The 20379-nt window shown below is 35.9% G+C and overlaps 2 protein-coding genes across 4 annotated transcripts in view; both read left to right on the top strand.

Annotated features, from left to right (window-relative positions):
• Positions 1-3566, top strand: part of LOC121316631 (WD repeat-containing protein 64-like) — a 61277-nt gene extending 57711 nt beyond the window's left edge. Inside the window, exons 25-26 of the mRNA XM_041251672.1 lie at positions 2341-2442; positions 3458-3566. Coding sequence (XP_041107606.1) covers positions 2341-2442; positions 3458-3566 — 211 coding nt within the window. The remainder of the gene's footprint in view (positions 1-2340; positions 2443-3457) is intronic.
• Positions 3567-8163: 4597 nt separating this feature from the next.
• LOC121316731 (NLR family CARD domain-containing protein 4-like) lies at positions 8164-15149 on the top strand. Of its 3 annotated transcripts, XM_041251854.1 has the most exons (9): positions 8164-8292; positions 8637-8709; positions 8789-10774; positions 11464-11556; positions 12068-12238; positions 12727-12819; positions 12904-13062; positions 14230-14304; positions 14445-14568. In XM_041251854.1, exons 1-9 carry the CDS (start codon positions 8257-8259, stop codon positions 14474-14476), a joined length of 2718 nt encoding a protein of 905 aa, XP_041107788.1. In that variant the 5' UTR covers positions 8164-8256; the 3' UTR covers positions 14477-14568. The 3 variants fall into 3 exon arrangements, with proteins under 3 accessions (XP_041107788.1, XP_041107787.1, XP_041107789.1); XM_041251853.1 differs by having other exon boundaries at positions 14230-15149; XM_041251855.1 differs by lacking the exon at positions 14230-14304.
• Positions 15150-20379: the final 5230 nt, after the last annotated feature.

Here is a 20379-nt window from a genome sequence, read left to right as displayed (position 1 = left end):
TTGGAAAAGTGCTGAAGCGATTATTTTCTGCTTAAATGTAATAAAATAATGTTTTGTTTGTTTTTTTTTCAATTGTAGCCTCACACTGTTTCAAATATGCAACTTTAACATACTCACAATTTAGCAATGTAATACCCTTGCTGCAGAACCAGTGGCATATGAACTGCTGGTCTGCTCAGTGGGATTGTGTTTGTCATCCACATGCTGTGAATTAATTCAATGTTTTGCTAAGTGCCATCATTGAGGCAGTGTACCGGTTCAATTTTGTTATGATATTGTGCTGTTAAATTTCATATACTGTGATGTAAGTCAAATTGGTAATATTATTATTATTATTATAATAACTGTCTTGAGTTCTCACAAATCTTCTCTAAGCCTTTATCATAGACTACCATGCAGATCGTGCTTGGGTATATTCTGGTAAACTGTTCATTTTATACCAATTTTTGACCTATAGATCAGTGTGGGGAATGTACAGTATGGGTGTGTGCTGGTTGCTTTTTCACATATAACTCTGTGATTATTGTAGAAAGAATGTACATTTTTTAGATAACCCTGAAAACGAAACCTACTATAATTCCACGGAGCAGGTGAGGTCAACTGCAGAATTATTCTACCCATAATGCATTGACAATTTCTTTGCTCAGAGGACACTACCCTCTGTGGATTGGGAAAGTTCAGTCTCTGTGTATATTCATCCTCTGACTCTCTCTGAGAGACTGCCAAGGGTGGCAATTAATGTTGACCTTGATAGCTTTTTTAAATGTATTTATTTATTTAAGAAAAATGCATACAATATAAGATTAAGAACCAGAGAGAAGTGCTATTTTCTTTTTTTTCCAGTTCAGAGTCTATTGTTATTCTATATTATGAATAGAGAAAGACTTTTCATAACTATGAAATGTGGATATATAATTTCTGTTCTGTTCTATTTATGTGTTTATTTATTCTTTGGGTTATTTCTTTGTGTTGTCTCTAGGCCAGCATACAAAAAGAAGCAGCAGATTTCTAAGCCACAAGTTGCAGACAAGGATGTAAAGTTCTTTAAACACCTGGCTTTACCAAAGGTAAAAATTATAACTTTTTATGCTTCAAACTGTTTTATTATTTCTTGTGCAGCAGGTCACAAGACCCAACTTCATATAGATCATTGGAGTAAAATTAATCTAGCATAGAACCAAATAGCATGAGCAAATAGTTTTTTTAAAGTTTTTTTTTTAATTGATACAGTTGCATTCTTTTTAGCAACTGAAGAAAAGTCATTTGGAAATGTATACATCAGGGTATGGAGAGGCACCTGGAATTTTCAAGTCTCTTCCTATGTACAGGGTGAGTGAGAGGGATATTTATTTAAAAATATATAACCTGGAAAAATAAAAAACAGGTGAGATGAATAATCTTTTTTTTACAAGGGTTGTCTAGGGGAGCTCACAAGGGGCATCAGAGTTCAACGTTTAATTTCTAGTTACAGGTACGTCACATATCCAACAATACGTTGACCGTTCAAAAGACAATATTAGTTGTAGAAAACAGTAAGAACTAAATGAAACAATTACATGTGGCTTTTAAATGTGTTTTGATCATATCCTCAAATAAATAAAGACTAGGCAGGCTTTTTTTTTTTTTTTTAATAGATTGGGTGGCCATTCTAAGCCACAGCAGCTCTGTGCCCAAAAGAGACAGAACCTGGTTTAGTTTTTTTACTCACGTTACACATGTTCAGACCTGAAAGCATAATTATTGGAATAAAACAATAACTGTTGCATCAAATAAGAGGGACCTCTTGAGTCAAAACAAATAAGAACAATGGAGATCCAATGATACAATCTATTATTCTGGGAAAAAAATAAATAAATAAATAAAAACACCCCAAGCTGTCCTACATGTTGCAGTGAAAGTTATAAACAACATGTAGGAAGTGTGTGAGGTGCAGAATAATAATAGGAAAAACTGCCAATTTCAAAGCATGTGGGAAACAGAATTAGTACTGCACTGAATGGTAAATAAACCGGTTCAAGTCAATGACCTAAGCTGCCTATCCTGAAAGATTATGCTCAATAAACTTGGAAATATTGACTTTACAAAATGTTCTAATGATGATATTATCTAGGAGGTTCTCTTAGCAAAAAATAATACAATAATTGTTAAAGATCATTTTTTAAAATATTGATTCTAACAATAAAGCACCAAGTTCAGGCGAGCACCCATAATATAAATAAAATTAGAAGTGGTGTATTGCATTTAAACTTCAAAACTGCTTGGGTAAGAAGCTTTTCATATGTGTTGCAGCTAGTACAGATGATTTGATATCATGTGGATATATGTCGTTGTTCTTTTCAGATTAGAAGTCCTGAGCAAGTATTATCGGTCCCACAACTGTTTTTGGAAAGCTATCAAGATGCAAAGCAGAGTCTATCAACTGGAAAAACGAAATGCCCGAAGGTACAAAAAAGAATCATTTGAATTTTGTAGCACACACTTTTGTATGCTTAATTGTATTTATATGCTGTAATATAGTTCATGTGCATAGCATTACACATCTAAGTGGTTCATGTCCTAATTTACATGCATGGCGTTTAAACCACTTAATTAAAAACTTGTATGCCTTTTTTAGCATTGTATTTTCATAAGATCTTTATGTACGTCATTTATAAAAATAAAAAAGCAAAATAACAGATCCAAATACAATCATTGAAACTAAATGGGGGTGATTAAAGTGCTAAAACTCATTTTCATACCTTCCTTGCTTATGTTATTGATCAGGTCTTTGTATTTGCATTCCTCTTCCAATCATAGCTTGCCTTTATATTCCATTTAAATAAACAACAGATTTGATATGACAAAACCCCAGATAAACTTTCAGCTAAGGCCAAAGGTTTTCCATTACCCTATAGAATTAACTAACTTTACATAAAGTCGAATGAAACCTGCTGAATAATGTTACGTTAATATATTGAATTGCATACCGCTTTGTAGTTTATCATATACTTAACCAAAAACTATTTCGCAGGAAATGAGACATACCACAGTCTGCATCCCTACGAAATATTCTGCAAGGGGTGGAAACGAACCAAGGATCTGTCTTTCTGAAAAACCAGGAGCCCCTGATACTCTTCTTTGATTCACGCAGCACAATGCATGCCCACAATAATAACAGTAGCATCTGTAGCATATTCTGATAAAACTTGACAAAGTCTGTGGGTTAATGTGAGATTAATGTGGGTTAATGTAAAGTGCTTGTTCCTACATACTAATTCTGGTATGAGGCTATACAGTATGATAAAAGTTTGGTTGCTCATGCTGTTGATGATTAAGTATTGAATGCTAGCAACACCTATTTGAACAGTGTGTGAGGAAACAGTATTGCTTCATTCTTCCTTGTCAGGCCATACTCATAAATGGCACTTGGGACCTTGCAGGGGGTCACTTTCATTAGTCTATTCTGGTTTTTTAACAGGCCACAAGGCCATGTTAGACGATTGATCTTCAAACCTGGTCAAGTAACCTCCGCAGTGCCCAAACTCTTCAAGGCCATCAGAATTGGATTTCAGAAAGGTCACTATTAGACTTATAATTTGTCCATAATTCTCTTGAATCCATATAGAAGTAGTGCAACACAAATTCACACTGAGCTATTCTATAGGAACCTTTTCTATCGTAGAAGGGTGCACTTGTGCCATCTTTTATCAAACTCTTGTGCTTTTAAATTCAGTAATTCTGTGGGTAGGGAATGTATTTATAATCTAGGCATACTGTAGCTAATGAATAGGGGATGTGACAAAAATTAAAGAATATGAAAACACTACTGACTTGAGATACAAAAGTAATTATTAAGCATGTGTTACTGTTGGCATCCAATCACTAAAATGAGCTGTCATAGTTGTTTAATTAAATTGCAGACACTGTCACTCAACATTGCTATACTTCCTCAGATAAGGGGTGGAAGAGGTCGGATGTACTGGTTCCGAGTAGCTGATTGATCTCAGAACTTTATCAAGTCAGGCTTAAATGATTCAAGTGATTCTGCTTCAGCAACATGACTAGGCATCCCATTCCATCCCCTCACCACTTTGTGTGTGAAGATATGTCTCCTTCAACAACATGACTAGGAAACCCATTCCATCCCCTCACCACTCTGTGTGTGAAGATATGTCTCCTTCAACAACATGACTAGGAAACCCATTCCATCCCCTCACCACTCTGTGTGTGAAGAAATGTCTCCTTCAACAACATGACCAGACATCCCATTCCATACCCTCACCACTGTGTGTGAAGAACCGTCTCCTTCCCTCTGTCCTGTCTTACTGTACTCCACTTAATTATGAGGCATCTTAGATAGACAAATAAGAAAGCAAAATCCACTTACATTGAATCTGACCAAATGACATTCTGCTCTCTAAGATGAATGGGATAAAATCACCCCAGATTAGTCTCAATGGCAAGTCCAGGTAGTTCGGATTACCACTTGTGGTCACACAAAATATTATATGTGTAGTATATGCATTTGTTTTAAAATATACAGCTATAAATACTACACAAAATATTATATGTGTAGTATATGCATTTGTTTTAAAATATACAGCTATAAATACTACAACTACTACAAACTACTACTACTACTACTACTACTACTACTATAATAATAATAATAATAATAATAATAATAATAATAATAATAATACTGTAACATTTACATTACAAATTAAATAATTCACCTTGCCAGACCACAGCATTACTGTGTCTGTAACTGCTCTGTAACAAAGGTTAATACACAGCATGTTTATCACAGATGTTAAAATCCTTTGTGTTGACAGTTCGTGAGGTTGTCTGCAGAGCTGAAATGTTCCTTATTGCAGGGTATGACACATTGATTCTGCTAAACGACGATACTTAGCTTCACACATTTCCTGCTCTCAGTGGTAACTCAACAGTCCTAGCAGCTTACAGTCCTTAACCATATATTCCATTATAGGGTTGAAAGTCCAGTTTGCACCCTTGTGGAACAAACACACACCAGTTGGACCATAAACTGGAAACACCTGCTGTATGTAGAACACACTTTTGATAGCTAACAATTTGTTTGGGAAAATGGCATCCTAGGAATGCAATCTTTAATACTGTATATAAAAATATAGTAGTTTCAGTCACAATGGGAAAGAAAACCATTGAAGGCACAATGCTAAAACACTTGTAATACTTTTTAAATAAAGACTAATTATTTTAAGACTTGGTGGGTGTTTTTTTCATTTGACTTAAGATCTTTGTAGAGGGCTGATAGTAGCCCCTTGTTTGGCAGGTGCTTCTGTATGCAAGACACACAAATAACACACAGCTGACACATTACTGATGTCTTCTCCACCACCATCTTCCTTGAGGAACAGTAAAAGAACATATAGAAAATATGGCATACTAGGAAATATATATTGCAAATAAACTGTATTTATTAACTGTTGTTGCTTATATAATATTTAATATAAAACAACCCTGTTATTTATTAAAATGGGCCACTCAGATAAACTCGCATCAGGAAAATAATAAAAAAAAAAGACTTGAGGATTTTACGAATATAAAACGGAAGTTGACGTCAGCTACCGCGTCTAGTAAGTAATAAGGGTGCTGCTGCCTGTAATCTGTATTCGGGCTTGTCCACTGGAAATTGAATTTACCATACTAGACTTGTCGGACATGTTACAGACTAGTATTGTAACGTTTTACAATGGTGGTCACTGTAGTTTAACAGTACAGTATTTCAAAATGTACAGCAGTTAACTGTATTATACTGTAGCAAAAAAAAATCATCCTTTTTTATCTGCTATTTGAAAGGGCAAACACAGAAGCACTAAAGCGCGTTTTGCAATTATCATAAACACAGTAAATACCACCAAAACAACCTTACAGTAAATAGAACTGAAAATGCCTTTACTGCGGTATACCCGGAAATGTACTGCAAGTTAGCTAAGAGGGTATAAAGGTTTTGTTGTTTACATAAATACTGGCTCCTCCCGCTACCGTCCATCAGGTTTTTCCGCTTGAATGTCACCCTAGAGAAACATTAATCCTGAAGTGCAAAGTTGGAAAGTCCACTTTCATTTTTTGAGTGTCACGGGTTGCGTGATTGACTGATGTCAATGTGTATTTACGTCATTAGAATTATAGAATCATCATATCCCTGCCAGTTAAACTAAGAAAAACTTTTTTTTTTTGTTGTTTTTTCTCGTGAGTCTTGGGAACAATGCTGAAGGATCGGCAGTGCTGTTTCCCCGTCCAGAAGTTAACTAAGTTTCTGTGCACAATTGCAGCATTACAATGCGTGTAATGTGGTGAAAGCGTGTTACAGGAACCAAGGCAGGACTAACAGTTAGTAGGCCAGCTTGTTTTCCTGGGTTATCTTACTTCCCGATTTGGTAAGTCTTTCTGACTTTTATTTTAAACATTGTATCGGTATTTACTAGTGGATTATTATTATTATTATTATTATTATTATTATTATTATTATCATAAAAAAAATAAAAATAATTGTGACTGTTGAGATGACACTGACATCTACTCTTTAAGTTTTTTTTTGTAAAAAAACAGACAAACAAAATTGATGTCTGTTCTGTTTATAAACGAACTACGTTTTTACATAATTTTTCGTTTGTTATTAGAAATATTTAACGTTATATATAACTATATATATATAATATATATATTCCAATTTTATACTAAATTAAAAAAAGTTTAAACTCAATTTGAGTAACTTCAGTCTCAAGTTTCAAAGTCCTGTCGGCAGTGAAACTCTTAAGAAATATATATATATATATATATATATATATATATAATATATATATCGAATATATATATATATACATGTGTTAGCGTCAGTTCGCCAAGTATTCATAATTACTAATGTTTATTCTTGTCCAGGTCAGTCATGTACCATATATTATATTATTGCACGTTAAATGACTATACTATATATATACTACGCTGACCTTAAAACCTTGGACATTATTTATACAAAAACAAACGAAACAAAAGTTTTCTAAAGACACTTCACGTAGACTAAAAATTTCTTCATTCATTCTTGATGCGGTGTGTGTGTGTGTGTGTGTATATATATATATATATATATATATATATATTATATTATATATATATATATATATAACTGGTATTGTTAACATTGAAAAGCTAAATAACCAGTGCTACTAAATGGTCAGCTTAGTAAACAGTTCAATTGTGGTAGGAAAAGGAAACCTTTAAAAGCACATACATAACAAAAGTACCCATTTAAAGATGTATTTGCTTGCATTGTTTTTAAGACTTGCCAACTCTGCCTGCTTTCATATGTGTGAGAGGCATTTGGAGGAGAAGGAATCAATCTTGAAGCATATATATCTTCTGATGTACAAGGGCCTGAACAGTATTACTCAGATTAACACCTAGGAAAAGCAGGTCTCACATTAATGAAACATCTGAGGCCATCCGAAAAAAAAAATAACAATAACTTCAGTAGACATTCAACAGACACACATTACACTGTAACAATTTTTTTTTTTTTTTTTTTTTTACAGTATAATCGTAAATCTCAAAACTACTCACTTCTAAATCTTTTGTAGTCATTTTTGTATTACTTTAGTATAAATACATGTTAATTTGGATTCATATGTTGTTTTTTTCTGACTTTATGTGAACGAAAAGACAAAAATGTGCCCGTTTTCCCATTGGAAATAGTGATATTTTGAAATATCACTGTCCTGGTCACAAAAGCAAAGTTTGTGGGGAATAATAGCCATTTTCTATACTTTTGAGGCATAAGCAATTAGGAAATAACACTTACTACCCAGGAACAAAAACTGTGGTACATAGTGTTATCAATGGTGCTTTGGTAGAGACCAAGGAAGTCATTTAAACATAATCTGTTAATTGCAAAACCAATAGTATTATTATTAATAACATTATATATACATTTCACAGCTTAATGAAGTGTTTATGATTTGTATTCTTCAAAATTTTGACCCTAAAATTGTTATTTATTTTTTCTACCAGTGGATTTTATCAAGACAAAACATGTGGCTCTTATCCAAAGAATGGGGAAGACAATCTGCAGGCAGATTGTGGATGACTGTTATTCCAAAAACATTTTAGGTCAAGAGGAGAGAGACTTGATATACTGTGAGAAAGTGGCACAGGACGCTGCTAGACAACTGATTACTATCATTGAGAAAAAGGGAGCAGCAGCCATCAGCAGCTTTGTTGAATCTCTTAAGCAGCATGACTACTACCTTTATGAGGACTTGCAAGGGAGATGTAAGTGGTCAATGTACTTTTTTGTGCTGTTTTTTGGCAGTTCTCTAACTGCTACAGGGTTTATAGTTGCCCTAAGTACTGCACAGCAATCAGACTCGTGTTCCCTTAAATCCATGCCCACTTTGCCCAGTCACTTTATTCCAGAGAGCCTCAAACTCCTACAAAAACAAACCTAGCTTTGTACCCAATGTAAAAAACGACTTGTTGATTACTCAACTTTTTACACTCAGTAGCTAACAATCATAAACTCAAAGTAATAGTGTGAATGATGCAGTACCCCTATACTGTATAAGTGATAATGGATATTGTAATGTTTAATTATAATGCTTGTTACTTAAAAACAGGATCAGGCTGATGGACAGATTCCATATTCAACGTGTACATTACAGAGAGTAGTTGATTTCTACTTCCAATCAGGTTGGTCATCAATGTTAAGTATGTTCTTTTGGTAGTTGGTCTCACAAATACTACTTCTTTTTTTGTTTTCTTCTCACAGTAGGTTCAGCCAAGGAGGCAACTCAACATAGCTTAGACTTGCTAGCTGAGGATTTGAAGGAGTTGTATACATCAGCCTGTTTTCAAAAGTTTCATCCTCTTGGAGAAGACATAGACATCCTTTTTGATTTAGAAACAACATTCACAGATGCTGTGTTTTGGAAAAAGGATACCATGAATAACAGGAAGGGGCATGTAACTCTGACAAAGCTTTTGAGTGAATTCAAGAACCCCAGTGTCATTGAAGGGGAAGCTGGCAAAGGCAAGACAACTCTGCTGAAGAGAGTAGCTGCGCTCTGGGCCTCCGGGGAATGTCCAGCTTTGAAAAAGTTCAGGCTGGTCTTTTTCATTAGCTTGAGTGGAGCAAAAGGAGGGATATATGACACAGTTTGCGAGCAGCTGCTTAGGGTTCCCTATGACATAGAGAAGGAAGCCTTTAAAAAAGCCTTGTGGAAGCTGAAGGAGGAGGTGCTCTTCCTGTTGGATGGTTATGATGAGTTTAAACCAGAAAACTGCCCAGAGATGGAGTCGTTGATTAAGGAGAAGCGTAAATTCAAGAACATGGTGGTGGTAACTACTCGTACAGAAACCGTTAAGATGGTGCGCAACATCGCTGAGACGGTTGCAGAAATCGGGGACCTGAGCGAAGAGAGTGCCAAGGTCCTCATCGAGAATGTCCTGAAGCCAGAGCTGGCCACTGACCTGTTGCTGCAGCTGAAAGAATCAAGCACCATGCAGGAACTGATGAAGACACCCCTCTTTGTTGTCATCTCCTGTGCCATCCGAATGGGGGAGACCAACATCATTCCCAAAACCCAGACTGCTCTCTTCTGCACACTGTATGATCTTATGGTCGAGAAGAACCGATACAAGACCCAGGGCCTTTCTGATTCATTGGTCCTCCAGAGCATTAACAATTGTGGGGATTTAGCTCTGAACGGGATATTTGAGCAACAGTTCAGTTTCTCCTTGGGCCAACTGTTGTCTGAACAACACGAGAAGGTCTTATTGGCAGCAGGCCTTCTTAACAAATACACTTCCCATGTGCTTAATCCAGTGTACCAGTTCTTTCACAAATCATTCCAGGAGTACATAGCAGGTAGGAGACTGCATGCATTACTTACTTCCAGCACAAAAGTAGAGGTAGAAAAAGGATTCAGATATTTGTGTCAGATTGACAATATTTCAGATATTAATAACAAGTACTACAATCTACTGCTGTACACATGTGGATCTTCCAAGAAGGCTGCTAAACTTGTGATCCAACACATGGCAAACATTCACAACCATGGAAGTCTTATGGGAATATCTCCGATCAGTGACGGGCAGAGTGTGACATCAGACAATGAGGAGACCGTAGATCCTCAGAACTTGGAAGAACTTGAAAAGCTCCAGGAAATGAACATGGACCGTTTTGTGGTCTGTGCCCTGAACTTCTTTTCTGAAAGCCACTCAGAGTCTGAATTGAGTGCGGATTTTGAAGCATTCTTTCGCAACAAAAGGCTGCACATCAGTAATCTGAGCATCCCTTCATACCTGTTTGACTTCTTTAAATATCTGCCCAACTGCTTGGAAGGATTGAGTCTCATCACACTGGAGTTGTTTGGGAAAAATATTAGCTCCGAAATTGGGACCCATGACAAAAAAAAGACTTTCATTCCAGAGCAGGCAGTGCCTCTTTTTTATGACTGGAGTCGCAGCGTTAACACCATGCAAGTCTCACTGAAGGACTTCCAAACGTTACCTAGAAAAGATAGGATTTCTTTAGGTAAAATCTGCTCCTCTGCCTTGAGCCTTAGGCTTCACATTACCGGAAGCAGTGGTATAAGTGGGAAGCTGCAGGACATTCTTAAACGGTGTGAACAGAACATACATGAGCTTGTCATTGAAGCAACTCCTCTAACATTAGCAGATGAACAGCAGGTTGTTTTGATGAAGCATTTGAAAACTTTATACATCAGCGACCTGCAGACTGAAAGATTAGAGGGTATTTATCTACAGTTTTTTTTTTTTAATTATTATTATTATTTGATTGTCACGGGTCTCGTGTGTAGGTATTCAGAGCCAGTTAAGACAGCCACCACTTTAAAATGATTCTTTATTGCTCATTTTTTGAGAGGTTTTCAAAGCATGTTGGTTGGTTAAAATACTAAAATACTATTAAGATCCGTTCCATTCGTGTGCTGGCCTTGGCATTTAGAATTGTTGGCTTCATTTTGACAGTAACAATAATAAGGTTAGCTAGAAGTGAAAAGATTTTTTGTCTAAGGATGTTGTTCAGTTTAATTATAGCATTTTCAGAATGAAGTCTGTTTCAAATAAAGAACACAATCATCATTATAGTATTCCCAGAATGAAGTAAGTTCAAAATAAACAATACAGTTGTCATGACTCGTGCAGAACTGGATAGTTTAAACCATGTTCATACATTCAGTTGTGGATTATGAAATTTGAGTTTTGTTGTTTTAAGCTTACATAAATTTACGTGATCCAGTTTCACTTTCGATTAGGGTACATCAAGTATAAAGCTGTTTTCTGAGAACAAAGCCTGATGCTTTTTACAGTGCTGCTAAACATCATTGAATTCATGCTACTGTACGGTACACCCACCACTCTTGTTTGTTTATGTACTGCATTTCATTGTTATCAGATTTGTCTGCATTTAAACCATTACAGGTGGATTTATTGACCGTTTACAAAACCTACAAAACATTAAGAAGTTGACCTTAAACAACATAAAGATGGCTGAATCAGATGCTAAACAACTGGGTAAATGTCCTCTGTTTTGTTGGGAAACAGCAGTATAACAGCGCAGGATGAATTAGATAAAGGAGCTGCAGACCGCTGCACACTTTTATTCCATAATAGGAATAGAGTTGGATTGTGAAATGAAACTACAATAATAAAACATTTTGTTCAAGGAAGTAACAGCAAGTAACACATTTACTGTAGACGGCTAGAGCAACAAATGTAATAGATACTGTAAGCGTTGATTGTGGAACATGTTTGCAATTACATAACAGCAGCATTGGCAAAGACTTGGTAGATGGCAACACTTTAAAAAAAAAAAAAAAAGGTAGTGAATGTATTTCTGAATGTCTTACTTTATGATTGGGTTTTTAACATTATGGATGGTCATCTTTGCAGACAGCTTTTCTTTCACTGGGGTATAGACAAGCCAATAAGCATGTTATCAAAGTGACACAACAGTTTGAAAGAAGTGTACAAAACATACAAATGAAGTAACTCCACCACTGACCTATTGATCTTTTCTAAACAGCTGAGGGTATGAAGCATTTGAAAATGCTCGCTGTGCTGCACTTGTCTCTGCTGACGGGAATTGGAAACTGCCTCACTTCTGTTATTGAGGCAGCAACTGGTGCTGGATGCAGACTTGAAGTGCTGGAACTTGTTGATTGTTGTCTAACAAAGGAGGCTGTCACAGTTCTGGGTTAGTGTTCCTCTGTGCGTTTTGGGAGTCGAATTTGTTTTCCACAGCTATATGCTTTGTCACATACATAACTGAGCCAAGCAGGTTCTAAAAATATAATCTGAAGATTACAGTCATCTTTTTACAATGTTTAAGGAGTGACTCTGGTTCTACAGAAAAGTGTCTGCCTTGTGATCTTGGTGGCATTAGTTTGTGCAGTTGTTGCAGGACCTTTTTCTGTAAAGCCAGTATTATCTTATAAATCTGTCACTTAGTCACATCTGATTCATACTGTGTTCAGTGTAATAACAAATTACATTTATGGAGCATCATTGTACCAAGCCATCATAGCTTTTTGTATCTTTGTATAGATAAACAGAATGCTAAATATGTCACTATTACAAATATTAGTGTTTATTCTGCACATCATTGCAGAAAGCCACTTGTTTAATTTTGATACCATCATCAAAAGAATTCTCAGCAAATGCCGTGTCTAATTGTTTTTGCAGTTCAAAATCTGAAAAACCTTCAAAAACTTCAAGTGCTCGATTTATCTGAAAATCACCTGGAGGAATATGCAAGTGATTGTGTTGGAGGGCTAGGTAAGATAAGTATAACATTTTACATTGAGAAAATATTTTGAATAGTGAACAGCAAGCTGAAGCTGATCTGATTTGCATTTTTAGTTGATGGATTAAGAAATCTGCCCAGCCTACACACGCTGATGCTGCCATGGGGAAAGAATGTGAAGGACTGTTTGATAAAGCTCCTGGAACACCTGCCATGGCTAAGAAAGCTTGGACTGCAAAAGTGGGGTATCACAGATGAAAACATTGAGCTCTTAAGTAAGTCTTTCAACCATGAGTTACACAGGCAAGACATACAAATGAGCTTCATTTTAAATTCAGTCTATAACATTGTAATGGCGTAGTAATTATTTGGTAATTACAATTATATTTCTGAGTACCTAAGTGGTAATTAGTGTTTCATTCCACACTTATTTGTATTCACCATTAATCGATGTTTAACTTCATGTGAATACAATATGAATTAAATAATTTACCTACAAAAGCAGGAAATCCTGTGTTTAATCTATAATTGCCTTGCTATTAATGCATGTAATTTAATCATATTAATGAATATAATTTGTTTATGACTCACTAACAGATATACAGTAAGCAGTGCACAGTTATCTAATGTGTTTCCCTTTTATGATCGAATGGATCTTTAGAGGAGTAAAACATTTGGATTTTGAGTGGGTCAAAACAGTAATCCTTGTGGAGCACTGCTGTGCCCTGTGCTGCATTTAAAGTCTGATTTAGATATCTGGTCCCAGCCAAGCTTAGGTTATCCTATACAAGATATTCATGACTGAAGGCCCAGAGAGAGGCTGGTAGCAATCAGTCTTCAGTCACCTGCGAAGTGAGTTTGATGCAGTTCTTCAAATCAGCCTGCAATAGGAACAGTTGTTTTTTTCAATGAAAAGACAGTTTAAGTCCTTATTGTAAATGGCACTCCTAAAACCTTTCTCATGTTTCTGTGCTACACCTGCTACGGCTTCAGCCTTTTGACCTGAAAAAGTCACTGTGTCTGTCTGATTCACAGTTTGTCTGAGCTCTATTGATCGCTGCAGTTCTAAATGTATAAAGGATAACATGAACACAGATAACATTTGAATTGAAGTTTTTACTTTTATTTAGTCTCCTTTATTTATCCATGTCGCAATTTTATTAACTCAGTCGTTCATGTTTGTATGCCTCTTATTTTGATGAGCTGGACCAGAATATTGCATGAAGTGCTGTGCTGTCCTCACTGAGCCCTATTGCTCATGCCCCCTGCCACATGTTTTTTTTTACAACACATTGCAGAAAATCAATGTTAAATTGGCATCTGCTTGGTTGTGCACAATACAGTACTTAATGAATTTCTGTTAGAAATATTGGAATTTAATTTTTCTTTGTTTACTAAAATGCAAATTATAATTTTATTTTCCATTCATCTATTCTCCTAAGCTTCTTCAATAAAGAGTGGAGGTTTTACAGATCTTCAGCATCTGGACCTGGCAGACAACTGTGTTTCCAGTAAAGGTTGGCATAGATTCCTCGGTGCAATGCAGATGCTGAGGAGGCTGGAGTTTGTGGATCTCAGTAGTAAAGAAGAGCTGGATCCAGAACCAAGTCTTCTAAGAGATCTTGGCAAACTGGTCTCTGATCTCTCCTCGCTACAGGACGTTGGGCTGCTCCAATGGAAGCTGGATGAAAATGACTTGATGATCCTCAACAAAGGGAAGACCAAATACGGCCGGGAGTTTAATCTGAGAGTCACATCAGAAAAAGTGAATGAGGATGAGGAAGATGAAGAAGGTGAGCTGTAAACAATCAGTTCCTTACTGCTGATTTAGACCATTTTCTTTCTCTGAAGTGGACCTGATGTGCCGCTGCTGATGGGCTGGGAGCTTGTTTTGAACCGGCCCTTTGGGAAATGGGTGTCGTTCTGTTTTTAAATGAACTTGCAGTTTGAGCAATACTAAGTGCTTTGTTAGGCAGGTGCTGATAGCAAAACGTATTTGCTGAGTAAGCTGATATGGTACCATTAAAAGGGGTGCCCATTGTGATTTGTAGAACCATTTCTCTCTGGTGAAATGGTCATTTTTCTTTTTAATACAGAAAAAAAAAATTTGTATCTTGAGGGGCAGAATTGGGGAGAGATTTTTTTTTTTTAAGTGGCTGGTGAACCTTATTTATGTACAAAGATACAGTGCACAAAAGCCTGCCTAACAGGTAACAGCAGATGATAATACCAAATATACAGACAATCCACAAACTGTTGATGTAAATATCATGGCATTATTCATTTATGGTTTTATATTTGTATGTATTGTTTTGACTGAGAAAGGGTAAATTATCAGTGAGAAACCTTCGGCCACACATTAACCCTTTTAATATATTTTTTGTTGTATTTTACAATTTTGAAACAATATTAAAGAAATGAAAATGTGTATTTTAAATGGAGATGGGGTGATCCATGTCAAGTAAATAAGATAATATCTTTCAAGGGTATGTCCTTTTGCAAAACACTTTTAGATAAATATGTGAATGTTCTTGTATTAAACATATATACATTTTTACATGTATGTTTTACACCTGTTGTACATTCATATTGAGTCAGATGATATGTGTACCTCTTTTATGTATTTCTTTACTACAAAGTGTCTTCTTGGTTCAGAATATTTTAGAATGCTTACATAAAAATAAAACAAAATGTATTGCATTGAAATTCTGTTTTTGAGACTGCATTTGCTGATTTGTAAGACAATAGTTGTGACCACAAGAGGGCAGAAGAATCCTATTTAAGGAAACAGTATGTTTTAAGTATAGTTTGGGGTTTGTGTTTTGTGTATGGATTAAGTCATTCTAATGTGGATGAATCACAACACACAAGTCTAAAGTAAAAGTGTTCATAAAGATTTTGTATTCTAAATTACAGTCAGCACTCACATATCCGACCCTATAAAATTTTGGCTTCAGTGACGGTTAGAGAGTGACGCATATCTGATTATTTCATTTCGGCCTATTCCAACACTTGTCCGTTTTTTCAGGGAACACAAAAAATACAATGTCAAAAACACATAGCTGAAAGGACTGTGTTTTAAAATGAGTAGGCTTCCATTTAGATGTACTGTAATTGGTTTTGCTGCTACAGTACTATATTTTCAATAGAACAGAATTCAGAAAGATGTGATTCTGAAAATATCACTTGCCAAAAAGACGACTGGACACGTGGATTGTATTACAGTACATACTTTTAAATCAAGTACGTATTGTAGCAGTATATAAAAATTAAAAACCCAGCAGCAAAATGAAATCAAAATCTTACCCATGCACAGAACTGCTTAAAATGTAAAAAGCAAAGCAATTCAACAAAAGATTACAAAATAAAAAAAGACGTTTCCAGAATTGACATCCAAAGTCAGTATTTTTCAAAATTGCAGAATATAGTGCTTGATAAGGTCCTAATGTCACAGTTCACTTGCAAATGGAAATGCACAAAATCAACTGAATATAACAGATTTAAAAAAAAAAAATGCACCAGTGTCTAAAACCTTTTAATGATTAACTTTTACATTACCGTAGCTTGTCTCATTAGCTTTTTTTTTTGCTACATTTTCATCGCATGAAACTGGAGGAAGCGCTGTGTAACTGTACAATAAAGACAGACTGATTTGGCCTGCAAGAAAAAAAAGGGAATTAATTTGTTATCTATATAATGGGGATTGATTTTATTCTTAATACAAGGGCAGTAAAACGCGACTGGGCAACGGATGTCCGAATGCTGACTGTATTTGAAAGTCTTATCAGTCTAATGTTCTCAAACAGATTAGAAAGATAGTTGACTAGTTTTTAACAAACACGTTTGTGTTATTGTGTTTTAGTCAGTGCTTCCAGGAATCGGTTTTCAAAAAAAAAGAAGATACCCCTTTTGTGTATCCTCTGTAAACCTTAGTATAATTATAAGGCTAATCAGAACGTAATTTCATATGAATTTATATGAATCCGTATTTACAGCAGTATTGTTTGCTTCAAGCCAAAGCATTTGTTTCCTTGTTTCATTTTGTTTCCTTGTTAACACATATGTGTGCTGTATGAACACTGCCACTCTATACTGTACAAAGACATTTACCAAAAATGACATCACCCAAGACCAAGGGCGGTGGCTAGAACCACCATATCAGAGATAAGCCACAAAGTAACACACCAAGGGTATAGTTGGTTTACTGGGAAGATGGCTGAAAGAGTGTGTGGCCAGTCAGGAACCATATGTCCCCTTCTGAAACTAACATATTTTCAAAACCAACATTTAGTTCTGATCCCAGCCTGTCTCTGCATGGTAGGACACCGGCACTGAAATACAAATTGGCACAAAGAAACAACTAACAGCTGTCTGACTCTTGCCATGCGCACACTGGGTACAGTTTTGCTCGCTGCTGTTATTGCAGTTTTTAATAAACTTGTACACATAACAGTTGCATTTAAAATGTTTTGTGGTTTAATTAAGTTAAGATTATTAAACATCATTGCATTTAAAATAGTAATAACAAAAAAAGTTCTCCCCTCAAACAGTGAGTTTGTTAGCTGCTTTCCAAATCTTTGTCCCTTTTTTAAACTATAATGTAAAATAAGCACATGTTTGTAATAAACTGCCTCCGACAGCTGAGTTAGTTGAGTGATGTAAGGTTGCAGCTGCCTGCTCCGCTCTGCTCTCTTTGGTATGACGCACAGCATGCTGGACTATAGAGTTTGATGCTGTCACAACCTCACCCTTTTGCTTCCATTTAAATGTGACCAGCAGACATGAGAACGTACATAGGGCCTTAAAGGGTTAAGTCACAATTCACAGAATTAATCAATTCTTCTTCCCAGGGGTTTCAGCTTGTAAAACTAAGTAAGTGTTGCTAAATGTCTTCTTGAACAAGTCACATGATGTTGTCTGTATATGAAACAAGGGATTGTTTGGAGATTGGTGTGCTTTGATTTATAAAATGGAACAAACCCCCCATCACTCAGCATTAAACTTGAGCCTATAGACAGTTCATAGCAAGGTTACTCTGAGACTGTTCGAAGCATAGGCCAAAGCCTAGTGGCACTGTGCCAAGCAGTATCTACTCTTTTTGTTATCCATGCATTATTGAACTTCTCAACACAACTGAACAGTTGTCAAATGAAACGGCTTTAATCGCCTATCTTTCTTCCAGATACATTTTCATCCATTTGGACAGGAATCAAATGCTTGTCTTGAGTGCAAAGGTGCAATAGTTTTAAACTCCATTTGCTTTTACAAGAGACTCCAGGTACTGTAAATAGTTTCTGTAAAAGTTGGCAACACCAGCAAGCATAAGGCAGGTTCTGGCATTCAGTTCTCTTTTTCCAGCCAGAAGGAAACTAAATAAACTGTGCAGGCATGTATACTAAGATCACACACTATCTGTCTCATTGTTCTTTGAAGTTCATTGATTCATTTGAGGTTTGCTTCACTCAGCCTTGTTTGAAAAGCTCTGCAAACAAAACATTCTTTTTACGCAGCACACTTTTGTTTTATGACCTTGAACTGTAAACTCGTGGTAAAATACTGTTCTAGTTATTCATCTGTAAGACACCATTATGTAATGTAGTGATGAATCTGGATGCTTTTCGCATTATTGATCTTTAAAGCACAGTGCTCCCAAGCCATCTGTTTTAAAACTAAATCTAAATATCTTAGTGGGGTTGCTCTGATCGTGGTAATGGCTGTATTTCAACTTGTGAGCCTAACATGCACAGTAATACTGTCCATACTTACAGTTTTAAAATTTTGACTACATTAACAACGACTGGTACTTATAGGGTAACTAGATTACGAAGTCAATTGTTTGTATTTTTTGTGTCATTTGTATTCTATTATCCTTGACAGTACAATAGGGTATGACACTACAGTAAGTTTAGTCAATTTACATGACATATATATATATATATATATATATATATATATATATAATATTATATATATATATATATATATATTAAATGTCTCGCCTGAAATTTAATTTAAAAAGGCATTTTCTGTGCATTTTACTGTTTTTATTATGTTAGCTGAAACATCAGATCACTTGGTTTAATGTGGGCAGCAAAATCAGACTTGTTAATCTAAAAAAACATTTTTTAATGGAAAACGGGTTCAAAACCATACAGACAGAAGACGACGAGATTTCATAATGTATATGGTGCATATTTAAATAAAATAAACGTTTATGTAACGTCTACCGACTCTCACTTTGTATTTGTTTTTAATTCAAATATGGCCACTAGGTGACACTGCAGCACAGCATACTAATTTCAAAAACATCAGAATGAGAATTCAAACTATGACTAGGAACCATGTTACTGTAAGGGAGATCCTCTGCAATAGTGTTGAAAACTTCTTAGATCCAAACAGGGCAATCCAGGTTTCATGTGGTCACTCGCGTGGGGGGGTGGAAGGTGGGGGCAGGCAATACAATGGTTCTGTAGAATATAGTTACCTTTCTATTACTAAGAGTAATCGCAGTCCAAAAAAAAAAAAAAAAGTATGACTAAACCAACTGGACTATCAAAAAAAAAATCAATATTGTATGTCTTCTTGTTTGGGGATATAATCTTGTGGATACAGAATCAAATCTGACACGTCGGTTGTACTCCTTTAACTATATTGAATATGACAGGCATCAATAAATCAGCATACATGGCATCAAAGTTTCAGCTTGCAGTTCTGACTGCTTCATACTTCAGTTGCTCAGTCCTATCAATTTTTACTCTTAACAAAACTCTCAGACATTCACATTGTGTATCCAAGACTGTGCCAAAAGAGAATGTGCCAATTAGGTCTTGCCAGCTCACGATAATTATACAGAATTAGTATGTAAGGCCAATCCATAGTATAACTGCCACAAACTCAAATGAAAACTGTAAGATTCTGTATTGTTATTATTTATTAGTTTTTGTTTTATCCAGTGTGCCAACTAGACGCAACATTAAGGTTTATTTATATATATATATATAAATATAAATACAGGCACACCTAATTCTACTGAATGAGGTACTGATTAGGGGATCACCTGAACTAAATCTTATTTAACGAGGAAAAGTATAAAAACCACTCCCGTGGTCATCACTGTCCTCTTGCAATAGGATCAGCTGGATGGCAAAACAGTGCTAGTAGTACCTCAAAAGTAATTGGAATCAAAAAATGACTACTGACCATGCCCAAAGAGTTGAAAAGGAAAGTTTTGAGTGAGGAAAAGAAGGGTTCAATTCTGGTTTTACTGGCAGAGGGATACAGTGAGCGTCAGGTTGCTTCCATCCTTAAAATTTCAAAGACGGTGGTTCATAAGAACAAGGTCAAGCAGCACACATTGGGGACAACAAAGCTACAGACCGGCAGAGGGCGAAAACAACTCTCCACTGACTGGGATGACCGCCAACTCATTTGAATGTCACTCAGCAACCGTAGGATGACATCAAGTGACCTACAAAAAGAATGGCAAACTGCAGCTGGGGTGAAGTGCACGGCGAGGACGGTTTGAAAGAGGCTCCTAGGGGCAGGGCTGAAGTCGTGCAAAGCTAGAAAAAAGCCCTTCATCAGTGAGAAAC

The sequence above is a fragment of the Polyodon spathula genome, chromosome 6, assembly GCF_017654505.1.
Source record: "Polyodon spathula isolate WHYD16114869_AA chromosome 6, ASM1765450v1, whole genome shotgun sequence".
Lineage (NCBI taxonomy): Eukaryota > Metazoa > Chordata > Actinopteri > Acipenseriformes > Polyodontidae > Polyodon > Polyodon spathula.
The sequence above is the reverse complement of the archived record's forward strand: the minus strand, read 5'-3'. Positions and strand labels throughout refer to the sequence as shown.

Bases quoted from the DNA above. Each gene is read 5' to 3' on its own strand.
- LOC121316731 (XM_041251853.1), top strand. From the start codon at position 8,257: ATGACTACTACCTTTATGAGGACTTGCAAGGGAGAT. The intron at 10,775-11,463 runs GTATTTATCTAC...AAACCATTACAG, and splicing joins GCAGACTGAAAGATTAGAGG to GTGGATTTATTGACCGTTTA. The intron at 12,820-12,903 runs GTAAGATAAGTA...TTGCATTTTTAG, and splicing joins TGATTGTGTTGGAGGGCTAG to TTGATGGATTAAGAAATCTG.